A 13167-nucleotide genomic window follows, 5' to 3' on the forward strand; every position below is an offset into this window, starting at 1 on the left:
TGGTTCCTGAGATATAGCCGCTTACCTCGCTTATTTGCCCACCCTGTACAATGGTTTTATTGTCAGTCTGTAATTGAGTAAATTGCAGGTGAATCTATAAATAGTGGAACCATTGCCTATCAGGTACCTGATCTGACCCTTTTAATCCCCTAAAAATCATACTTCCTCCGTTACATATAAAGTTGGGCTTAATGAAGCAATTTGTAAAGGCTCTTGATAAGAATAGCAGGGATATTTGACGGCCCACAAATGAGACAACTAATTAATGATCCTGCCTTCATCAATTCAATGAATCAAGTTGAACGAGAAGCTTGGATATCATTTGTTGCAGTTGTAGAAAATTTTCTAGGAAAACATAAAGCTCAAAATGAAATGGTTAACAAAATGCTTAAAAGTTTTAAATCCTTAGGGTACAATATGATTATCAAAATACACTATTTACACAGCCACATTTTTCAGAAGATTTAGGAGACATGATTGAGGAACAAGATGAAAGATTTCACCAAGATATTAAAGTTATGGAGGACGCTACCAAGGAAGATGAGACATGCATATGATGGCATATTACTGCTGAAGTGTTAAAAGGGACAATTTAAAAAACACTCGAGAATGTCGCGGAAAAGAAGCTTTCGAAGTGTAAAGTGACTATTTGACTTCTTCAATGTTTTTTTCTGTTTGTAAGTACGACATAATATTGTATTTTGTATAACTTAAATAAAAATTCCGTATCTACTTTTGTTTACTCCACTTACTGATTTGAGTTGAAATAATGTAACTTATATTTCTTTAAAATTGTATATCTTAAAAATTTGAGCTCCTAATAAGTAAAAATGAATACGGTAGAGCGGTGTGACTTTGCCAACGGAGGTGACCTTGCCGAACTGTCTAATATTTTGAGTTTCACTTTGTTTTCGTAGAGTTGGCAACATCTTACAGAAATCACGAATCGGCACCTTTAACCACACTATATATCCACGTGTTGCAACCGTCGCAATCGTCTGGCGTACTTTGAATGGTGTGCTACGGTATGTTATGTGAGCGGGTAATTTTTTAACTAAATACTAGGAGTTGTGTAGAAAATATGGCGAACGGTACATCGAAATATATTTAGCAGCTCACTTTAAATTCATTTAACGTCACGTTAAAAAAAACTGAAAACATTTGGTTGAGAGGTTTTCGACATTTCGGGAAATTTTTCTATTGTGGCCCTTTGGCGGGAGACATCGCCACATACCAAATTTGTTTCACCTGTTTTATTTTGAGGCACAAAGATGGGTTGTCGATACGAAAAGAAGTTGGATGCAAGGAAATATAGTAATTAGAGGGAAAAACACTAATCCGAGCAAGTTCGAAATGAAAACATTTCAATACAGACAGCTTCCGAGGTGTACAACATTCCCAGAAGAACTTTTTGGAATAAAATTAACAAAAGATAGGGTAAATGCACTGGTTAGCCGACCGGCACTGGTTCTCTACCATTCCGTGATTTGAGATAAAATAATAATAAAAATATATCATGTAGTGCAAAATATTTTCGCGGTACGTGTTCTCGACTATTCTACCCTTCCAAGATAGTTTGCATAGTAGTGGTATAGGTAAAAGTTTTCGCGCTAAAAATTAGTTTATAATCGTCTATCATTCTTTCTCGTCCTCTCTCAGAAAAGTGCTTTGTGATATATGACCAGAAAATAGTAATTATTCCTTATTTTAAATGAATTATGTGTGTATATTTTGTTCTATATCAACTATAAGATATATTTTAGGGTGTATTTCAATCAAAAAGCAAATAAATGTATATTTTTTTGTTCAATATTCGGCGGTCGCGAACTGGTATTGGAAAATTTGTATCTATTTTTTCTCGACCAAAGTGGTCGAGAACCAATATGTTTCTTCAATAATTGTTTATTTCAACTGATATATTCCTGTTGGATCATTTTCGTTTTTTTTCGATACCCTGATTCATTTATATATCTACTTTCTGAATATTAGTTTGCGACCACCGAATTAACGTTGAAACACTTATTTCTACCCTTTATTTATTCGCGGTCGAGAACCAATTTGATTGTACTTAATTCTCGACCACTGGTGGTCGGTGTTTTATATTTTATTTACTCATTAGTTTGTTAATGGATATTGAGAGCAAAATAACCAAATAATGTTGTATGAGTTGCTATTTTGAAATATTTATAGAAAGTGGAAACTTTTGCAAAATAATTTTTTTTTACGTTCCGAGTGTTTCTTACTTGATTACCTCATCTGAAACCCATCTGAGTGATAGGTAGTGATGTCGATGGTACGGTACGAAAGTAAGTACTAATCACTCATCTCGCTCTAAAGTTTTTTATAAAATTTTTAAGTGGAGCGGCCACTATTATTAGTGGTCGAAAACCAACACAAAAATGGTCGAGAACTCTGCGGCGTGGTGAGAACCGAAGGTTATTGAGATTTTCTATATGTTTTCACATTTCAAAGGTTAAATGCGGAAAGAACGCTCAAAATTATTAAAAAAATCATTTAAAACTCGCCAAAGAATCGATGAACACCAACACCATTAAAATTTGATAAGTTTATGTGTGAAAAAATCGTGCTCGAAATCGATGTTTCTGTTAACTGGTCGAGAACCAGTGCATTCACCCTATATGGGCGAATCCGGTGGCATTAGTGCACTAGAATATACCGCCAGCACATTAAATTGCCCAAAAACGCATTTTTAAGTTATTGGCAAACTCGCACCGATTTGCGGGTCACTTTGCCAAATTTTTAAAAATAAAAAAAAGAAGTGTGAACCTTTTCATCTGATTCTAACCACATCAGTCGACAACTAAAGTGTTCAAATTGAACATACTTCGCACAGGATTCATTCACCAAGAAAACTATAAAAAGTGGTGCAAACTCCGAGGCAAACTCACACTGCTCTACGGTACGTTATTTGAATTCAGAACATCAAATTGATATAGAATCAGCTCAAAAAACCTCGACACCAAAACAGCTGTTCCCTTGTGTTATTAATGCCTGGCTGACCTGAAATGTTGCAAAACCGGCACTGACTGCAATTTGTTCCTTCACAATAAAACATGACCAAGATGAAAAAACACAAATGGTCGTTGTAATGATGACCATCTGAAACGCAATACTGATTAGCCAGTTTCCTGATTTCAATTACGTATCGAGGCTACAAACCAATTACGCATGCAGCAACTATCTCGATCAAGTTTCGGAAGCATCTTGATGAATGAAGAAGCAGCAGCGGTCGTCTGATAGATGGCATAATTCCATCGACAGCTACGTGATGAAAGAAGACAGTGAAAGTGGGAAGAAATAAAATTTACGTTCAACCATAAGCGTGTCCGATACCGAGAAGAAATGGGAGAGTCAGGTGGACACAGGGAATTACGAATTCCATCTTCCGAAAACAAATAAACTTGGGTGAAAGTGAGTATTCGCGGATTGATGGTGGAAGCAACGTCATCGACGTTCTAGATGAACGTTATTTTAATAAAAACTGAGCTCCGGTCAGTAGGCGATATTTTTTTTTCGTATGTGACATGAATACTTGAGACAGGTGAGTACCTTGATTAGATTGTATTTTGATTGATCTTTGTAAGTCTGAGATCACAACCGTTTTCATTTCATTCTACATATATAAGTTCCCTTTAATTCTCTGAAGAATTTTGTCAACATATTTTTAACCACATAGGGTAACATTTTAACAGCAAAGGTAGATCAAATGTTTTAACTTTTTTATTCCTACTCATACATCATCCTTGATTTTTGGGGCAATAATAAACTTCCTGCTTCCAACACTGGATCTACAACATCAATGTCAATTCTTGTCCATACATTTCGTATTCGTTTCGTATACAAAACGCAGAAATACTGAATACTCTGCAAAACTAGACATCTCGACGCTAAAAGACACTAATAGTAATGCATTATTCTAGTCAATCATTCGGGATTATACTGATAAAACTGCTTCTTAATAGATAATATCTTGTTTACATTGAAACGTCAAAATTTAACTTTGAATTGGTCATTATTCACAGCTTAAAAAGCTTGGAGGTTTATTGAAGAATGAACAAAAACCGAATCAGTGTCAAAATGAAAAAGTAAAGCAAATTCCTTTTGAATTGTGGAAGAAAATAATCTTCTCAAATACAAATCAACTTTTAAAATTTTATCACATCTTTTTTTGTTTTCATCACTCAAACCAAGGGCGTAGATGTGTTTTTTCTTGGAGAGGTAATCGAAAAAAAAAATTTTGACGACAACGTTCAATCATATCTGTAATGAGAGAAAAAAGTTTGATAACGAAGTTTATATCAAATTACTCGAAATATTTTTTTTTATTACCAATTCGGTTGTTCTTACCTTTTGTTGAATAGGTTCGGGGTCGTATCGCTTGAAATCACTATTAAGCTATTATCCCTGAAGTTTCTTCACAACCTTTTGCATGGTAACATAGATTGTCCTGATCTTGGGACATCTGCGAGTTTTCTGGTTTCGAGGTTGCATTTAGATCCAATCATGTATTTTACTTGAGTACTCCTAGAACGAATTCTCTTATTCAGTCACCTAAAAAATATATGTGTTTGTATATATATTTTTTTCTTGATTTTCTGTAACTGGGTATATACCTATATTTGTAGAATAGTTATTTATAATACAAGTGCAGAAGGCATTGATATTCTTCCACGAGTTCAAAATTCAAAAACGACCCACGAAGTGGCGAGTTTTGGAATGAACGAGTGGTAGAAAATGAGCCTTCTGTACGAGTATTATACATTATTTTCTCTAATTAATTGCATTTTCATTGAAATTAATGAAATATTTCCATAAATATATTTTAGTGATTTTTGCATTGAAAAATGTTGATTGGTAGAACTGATTTCTTCAAGGCAAATTGATGAATTGACAGATAAAGCCGTGGCGGAAAGTTCGTAGTACCAACATAGAATAATAAAATATAACCATGAAAACTGTGCGTTTCTGATATATTCTCGCACGATTTTTTTCTACAAGATGTGGAAGAATGAACGGAATAACCACAGAATTAGAGAAAAATAATTAAGAATCTTTATTATACTCGATGTTCCTAAATTGGAATGACGAAGAAAAATGAGAAATTACTTGGATGATTTTGAGGATTAGATGTCCCATGAATACGAAACGCAAACGTTTTCCAGATACAGGTCTTGTAGTCATACTTTTCAGTGATGCTTAAATGAGTTAATCGAATCTTTGCTACAGATTGGGTAAATAAGTTCCAAAACTTATAATTTATTTTTTATTCTTTTCATATTAGATTGTAATTTATTTATTTATCACAGCTTACTAGCTGGATCTTCATAATGAACTGGATTTTCCTAAGATTACTAGAGAGATATTTGAAATTTTTTTCTCGAAATCGATAGAAGATAAGACAAAACTATAACAAACCAAAAAGTGTAGTACTGGACCAGAGTTTCTTTTTATATTTTTCTAATTATCTTGGTCACCAAAAAATAGTTCTGGGGGAAAGAAGCGACACCCCTATTTTGAAAATCTTGGGGGGGGGGGGGTTAATTACCCCCCTAAATTTTATTTCGATCGAATTCGTAGTTTTGAAATTATCAGAAAAAAAAAGAATGGCCATACTCATGAAACTTAGATTTGTCCATTAAATTAACTTGAAAATTTTAAGATTCTACGTTGTTTTGTTGGAGAGTTATCGTGTTTCCAGATAGAGCTGTCTGTTCGGTTAACGATCGCTCAAAAACAACGACCTCGTAATTAAAATTTTTGTCTTAATTAATTAATATAATTATCTACCAATTAGTAATGGCTGAAACAGTTCAACGAATTCGTACCTCTTCTGGAAGAGCTATTCGTGAAATCTCTTTCAAACCACCATGAACATACGTAACTAATTTAATCAAGATTGGAAGGACAGAATTTTTTTTTCGAACCCGAAGACATTGATTCCGAAATCCAAATGAAAATTTTAAGGATATTATGAAATAATGGAATGTGGTATGAAATAAAATAATAAAAGACTTTTTTATATTTCTTGAGAAGAATCAGTTAAAGTGATGATATGGAATCGTTTTCTTATATTTTGCATTCCATTCTGAGGAATCAACATTCTTATTAGGGAATTAAAAAGAAAACAATCCAGAGCCCCAAATGGCAATAAAATTCGGCAACGTAAAGCGAACCCCGACAAGCCTGATGGAGTGCATGTGTTTTTGTTAGCGTCAATAACTCGTAAACAGCACTATGCGAGGATCACTCCACATCTGGATATTTATGTGTATAATGTATAATGTGGCACTATTGATGGTTTTTGATGATAATTAAATTTGTCGGTATTCCTTCCTATTGTTGCTGAGTAAAGTAAAATCTCATTTGGTACTTTAAATTTCTACACATGTGATTTTTGTTGATCAAGCTTGAAATGCCGCCCTTGAATTTTGCCGTCCTAGGCGACCGCCTACCCTGCCTACCCCCTAGCATCGGCACTGGATAATTTCTGATAAATGATTTTTTAAATTTGCTTCCATGATTGATTGTTTTAAAAATTCATGGATCCTCTTTTCGAGCTTGAAGAATCAATGCAGTATAGAAACCGATTTTTGTACCAAATTTTATGACTGCACTGCACACAGTGAGTGGTCGCCTTTCATCTTCAAAAAAGTAAGGCCTATAATTCCTTCGGATGATATTTCAGCCATACGGCCATCTATGACGAATGAAGGGGTTTATGATACTTGTGTTAATATGTTTTGGATTGTTCATAATTCAGTAGCAGCAGTTCTGATTGTTTACCTGGCAAATAACGAACAAAGATGTTGGTGAACATTTTCGTTGTTAGAACTCTATTACCTTGCTCACGAATTTAGCCTCTGAATGGCATCTTAGGGTTTCAATTCCTGCACCAATTGAATTTTATAGGGGTCAGTTAAAGATCTTTGTGCGAAATGCAGTGTAGCGAGGATCTATTCATATTCAAAGCACGGGATCGGGATCATCACGAACAGACCATTTAACCTGTTCCACATCCTCTTTTTTTCTCAATAACCTTGGGGTCCGGGGGTTTCGGTTTATCTAGTGTTGAACCGGTCTCCTCAAAATTTTATATTCATTTCCGAATTAGAGAAATACTTGGCGCATCATTTAAACGACGAAAATCACGAATATTGAAGAAATTTCTTCGCGCTATAGATGCAGAATTACCAGTTTTGTGGAATATGTTCTCAAGAAACGTTCCATAGCGATTAAATTCCCAAGAGGCAGGCTACCGATTGACAAGGTGCCTTTTGACTCTTTTGAGACACCTTTTAGAATACCTACATATTAGTACAGATTGAACAGTTTTGAAATTCTGTATATTTTACATTTTTATCTTTCCAAGAAGCCTCCGAACTTCGTCAAGGTCGTCTAAGCTTCTTAAGAAGCCTCACAGAGGCCTAGAAAAGTCGTGATAGAAAACAAAACAAAACAAAAATTGCGATTGAAACCTAAGAGTTGGCTATAATCAACAAATACACATTTTTGAAAAATTAATCAAAGACCAATATTATCTAGGTCTCCTAACTAGGATGAATTCAGCTTGTGTCGTTCCCCAAAATCCTTTTAGGTATTCTATATTATACTACTATAGTAATTGTTTCCGAATTCTTGATTTTGAAATAAATTCATTTTTCATTTCAGGGATTATTGCAGAAGCATGCTCATTTTTTTGCTTGGATTTATTCTTGGCATAGGTAAGTTATTATTCAGTCAGCTCCCTCTATTGAAGCTAGGGCGTTAACGAAAATGAAAAATTTCACATACATATGCATTTCTGTGTTGTGATACTGTAGTTCAGAAATTTGTATTTTCTTGTAGAAATACTGCAAGCACTCTATATCCAACCATCCCTGATCATCCCAAGGCAAAAAAGAGATATAGAAACGGAAAATATAACCTTCACATTCGATTGCCAAGGCAGAGCTATAGGGTTCTATGCTGACGTAGAACATAACTGTCGTATTTTTCACATGTGCGATGAAGATGGTCGAAGAGTTCCTCACATGTGTGCAAACGATACTAGTTTTAATCAGGAATATCGAATTTGTGACTGGGAGTACAATTTCAACTGTTCTGAGGCACCAATGTGGTAAGTAAAATTCTCTACCAATGGGCGTGTTGGATGCTAAAAAACTATAAAACATTATTTTCAGATTTTTAAAATTAATTTCTCGACCCGAAAACCCAAATTTCATCAAAATTGCAGTAGCAGAACGTGAAATATTGAGGTACCGGGTATTTATAAGCCAGCATAATTGCAATTTGCTGTCATATGCTGACGATACGGCTCTTCTGTTTTCAGCTAATTCAGGAAAAGAATGTATAATCTGGCAAAAATTGGTTCAGAAGCAGAGCCGGCGCGAGCAATTTTGGAGTCTGAAGCAAAGAATTTTTTGGCGCTCCTGCTGGAAAAGTATCCATAAACAACCCCCCACCACCCCCCCCCAACGAAAAACATTACCTGCCTCGATGATAATTCGCCATTTTCGATTTCTCTAGCGATTTAGATAATCGTTTCTTTCTATAGTCGTTTCCATTGGGTTTCTTTTTTTTTTGGACATTTTTACCTACAATAAATTCCTGGATTTCTTCGACGCCGATGAACAATGCGTAAACAATATATCTGATTCTCACATACGATCGATGAAAGATTACACCACAAGATACAAAGGGTGGTAAAGCATGCAAGGCTTCGAAAACTAAATGGGATTAAAAACATATTTCCGCTGAAAACATTTAGGCCCAGTTTCACCAAACAGCACTTGATCCCAGATTGATTAAACTCCGCTTGTTACTAAAGCAGGCTTAACAGTGTTTTCTGTTTCACCATGCATCAACCCGTCCGAAGATGATCGCGATTAACCAAATCGCGATTAAATAGTCAGACCATTTGGCAACGTTGTGAACAAAGAGTTATAATAGTGTTCTGTATCGTATTAGCAGTGATGACCACCATTGGCGCTAGGTGTCAGGTGTCATTCATTCATAACTCATAACATTTCAAAACATTTGTCATCTTGTAAACAAAAAACAAAGTTAATTTTTGCCGAAAATGTCGAGTGATGTGCTTCGAAATATCGGAAACTTGCAGAAGTTAAAAAGAAATTATCCCATTTCACAAAACCACACATTCTGGAAAAAAAACTATATAAGTAATTTCATTAACTTATTTATTTTTATTAACAAGTTTAACTGCTTCTTAAATAATATTTCAATCAAACATATCAATAAATTATTCTTTGCAATAAATTTCATAAAACACAAAAACAAAGTTTACGTGTATTTTAAATGGGAAATATTGAGCCTATACATATAGTCATATTTTGATAAAATTGACCCAAAAATTAGAAATTTCCGGAAAAATAATTACATAGACAAGAGTTCCATACTGATAAATAATTATTAATCTCAACTTGAAAGGTTGTAATCCCCCAAAAATGGCCGATTAGAGCTAAATCGCGATTGGTCGATTAAATGGCGCTTTGGAATGTGGTGAAACGCTACATTACATTAATCGTGATCTAAGGCCTCACTTAAGAGCCAAGTCAAGATTAAAGCATTTGGTGAAACTAGGCCTCAGCATTTATCAGTAACTATAGTTTCGAATTCAGAATCGTAGGAATTTTACATAAATGTTGAATGCGTAAGCAACTTCCACGTAATTCAAAGTGTTATTTTTCGTCTTTGTGAAACACATTCCATCCCTCATTCAATAAGGTAATAGGCAACGCTGCTTACATTGGTTGGGCTGCCATGTGTTATTTATTGAACAGACGGCTTAGTGAAGACGGTTTGAAGATTTTTATTGCAGGGAATGTTGATAAACACAGCAAAGCGGACCAACCTCATGTTTTTTTAAGAATCAAGACTATATTTTTTCAGAAATACGAAAGGGCGGCCACAAACTGGGCTCAGAGCCCCCGCAAACGCGAGTGCAACGCGTGCACCGCACGCGGGCGCCACTCTAAAAGGGCGCCAAAACCTCTTATAGACCGCATGAAGAACCGATGGACCAAAGGTTTTCGAAAAAGATTCTTTCAAATTTTTTTAACAATTTTTTTCCAAACTTCTTTCTTGCAATTTAAACAAGTTTCCGAACGTCGCAATCGCTATGAAATAGCCAGATATTGGTTTACAAAAACGCATACTCGATGCTAATCTTAGGGCATTTTTTGCGCCATGTGCTGCACACAGCTTAAATTCAACTGAAAATGATGCTGCTAAGGTTTCAAATGAAAGAGTGGACTCTTTTGATATTGTACAAGAACTTCATATATATTTCTCTTCATCCACAAGAAGATTGGAATGTTATAAAATTTCTTATGATGTTTCATTCCAGATTAATATTGTAAGCAAAATGATGCAAAGTGACATTAAAGTGTGCCAAAACCATTTGAAGAATTTAGTTGATCATTTCAAAAGTTATAGGGATGATAATGTTCTCGAGGAAAAACTAGCGGCTGCTTTTGAGATAGATCAAGGTTTTTCTCTATTATATACTGTAAGACGAAAGTATAAACCAAAATTGTTCGATTATGAACAGACGGATGAGCCACCTCCAAGATCCAAAAATCGCTTTCAAAATAAATTCCTTATTGAATAATTGATCAAACACTAATTTCCTTAAATAGTAGGTTTGACATGATATCTGATTACGATAACATTTTTTGTTTTATTTGTGATATTCTCAAATTAAATGATAAATATCTATTAAAATGCTGTCATGCTCTTCAACAAAAGCTAACTGACCAGGAAAAAAAGAGGCTGACGTGAAAGAAAATGATTTATTCAACGAGATAAAAGCCCTAAGATTGTTTTCATTATCTGAATCGAAAATCTTCTTGAAATTCTACAATATATTTTTGAGAATAATCTTACTTCTTCTCTACCGAATCTTAGTATTGCCTCAAGAATCCTTCTCACTTTACCTGTATCTGTTGCTTCTGGTGAGAGATCATTCACTAAATTAAAAATAATTGAAAACTATTTGAAGTCTACCATGTCATAATAAAGATTTTCTGGATTGGCAATCTTAGATATAGAGCAAGAGATACTCGATAAAATTGATTGATTGATTATATGAAAAAATTTGCAACAACCAAATCTAGAAAAACATCCATTCAATTTCTGGATGGATCTTTATTAAATGTTTATGCCTTTATGAATAATTTAAAGAAGAATACAGCTTAAGTTTTGAAACACATTCAAAATGTATTATGTTACAACTAACATCATAAAGTTCTTAAGGCAATGAAGGTTGCTGATAGATTTTCAACCATTCTACACTAAATTCTTAACAAAACAAAAAAAAAAAATTCCGATTATCCAACAGTGCTTTTCTCTACCTCCCCCCTTCAAGGGGCGCCAAAAAATATGTTCCGCACGCAGGCGTTGATGTCCCTTGCAGGGGCCCTAACTGGGCTAAATTGCCACTAATCGAAAAGAGGCGCCTGAATCAGTCGCTTCACTGTTTCACCCCTAACGCCGGCTCTGATGTCACCAAGGAATTCTCAATGATTTTATTATATTTGCAGATTCTTCAAGAATCTCGCTGAACCTCAATGAAAAATGAGTTAATTGATGGGAACAGTCATCTAGGCATCCCTATTTCCAACCGTTTCTTTAATATCAAGTAGCTTGATATCAAGTTAAGCAATAAATATCTCAAATCAAGTCAAGTTAAGTTCAAGTATGAAATTTTTCACGAACTTGATTTTCAAGCTGAGAAGTTGGTTAAAATATCAACTTACTCGGATTGATTGATCCCTATTGAACACGGGAGTGAACGGGTTAATCTGTCTGCTAGTGATGACCCCGACCTCTCCATTTGGAATCGTCAAGTAATTTGAATGTGAATAGATCATCGCTAAACCGAATCATATACAAAGATCTGAAGTTGCATCCCTATAAAATTCAATAGGTGCAAAAATTAAAGACCCAAGATACCATTCAGGGGTTAGAATTCCTAAGTAGGCAGTTGATGGGTGCTTACAAAAGTAAACCAACATCTTGATTTCGGATGTAGCTCATTTTCACCTTGATGGCCTCGTTAACAAGTATAACTACCAACTACCGCTACTGGAGTGCAACCAATTCGAAATGCAAGCATCAGAATCCCCTTCATTCGCCAAAAGTGACAGTTGGGATAAGCGATGTCATTTTTTTAACTTTTAGAGTGTTGTTTTCTAATGGAGATGAAATTGGTCTCATTAAGTCTGTTGGTTTTTAGTTTTTCCTGTATCGACCTAAACAAAAACACTTTTGAACAAAACTGAGGTTTTGTCTAAGTAATAACTATAGCCAGTTACCTCACTTGCACTTACCCCAATTTCATGAAGCTCAAATATTTTTTGTATGAACATAATATTCTGTTTGAATATTAATTACTTCGAATCATTGGAAGCTGATTTTATATTAAGACAAATGAGTATTCTCCATTGGACTTTCCTCTGCCTGTTATGTTGGCCTGTTGTCTTCAATAATTTGATTTTTTCAGGTATTACTTAAATGAGTTGACTTATGCCACAGATATACCACCAGATGAAGAATATGACTATCTAGAAGAATGACTTCCTATCTGAGATGTATAGGAGATAAGAATTTTTTATTTTGAAGAAATGTACAAAAAATAAAGTTTTGATTTATTTTTATTTTATCTGGTTATATTTAGTACTTAAATCTACTTACTCTCTTATTTATAATTGTAGAAATATGTAGAGTTTGTATATTAAAAAATTAGGAAAACACTGACATCAGTCAGGCGTTTTGGAGCACTTGTTCATTCACTCGCCAATTGCGGTTTTGAGGATTATACAGTGTGGAAAATCCAAATGGAATGAATTAATTATCTTGGTTACTGTACATATTCATGGAAACTCCAGAAACACGCCAAATTTAAATTTGTAATTGTCATATTTCTTCGTAACAATGCAACCCCCTTCGAAAGACAGGTACAACCCCCAATTTTTCAAATGGGAAGTACGGATTGGTGATACATCATTAGAAAGGTCCCTTTATTCAGAAATGTTATTGCTCTCAAGATTGTTGTAAAAATTAAATCAAGTGATTAACTTCTGAGATGTTGAATTATGTTGGAAAACTTTTTTATTTGAGGTTAGG

The 13167-nt window shown here is 34.5% G+C and overlaps 1 protein-coding gene across 1 annotated transcript; it reads left to right on the plus strand.

Annotated features, from left to right (window-relative positions):
* Nucleotides 1-3307: 3307 nt before the first annotated feature.
* On the plus strand, nt 3308-12703 carry LOC123670688. Its single transcript, XM_045604216.1, has 4 exons — nt 3308-3562; nt 7690-7742; nt 7867-8137; nt 12545-12703. Exons 2-4 carry the CDS (start codon nt 7706-7708, stop codon nt 12615-12617), a joined length of 381 nt encoding a protein of 126 aa, XP_045460172.1. The 5' UTR covers nt 3308-3562; nt 7690-7705; the 3' UTR covers nt 12618-12703.
* Nucleotides 12704-13167: the final 464 nt, after the last annotated feature.

This window comes from Harmonia axyridis, chromosome 1 (assembly GCF_914767665.1).
Source record: "Harmonia axyridis chromosome 1, icHarAxyr1.1, whole genome shotgun sequence".
NCBI classification, from domain to species: domain Eukaryota; kingdom Metazoa; phylum Arthropoda; class Insecta; order Coleoptera; family Coccinellidae; genus Harmonia; species Harmonia axyridis.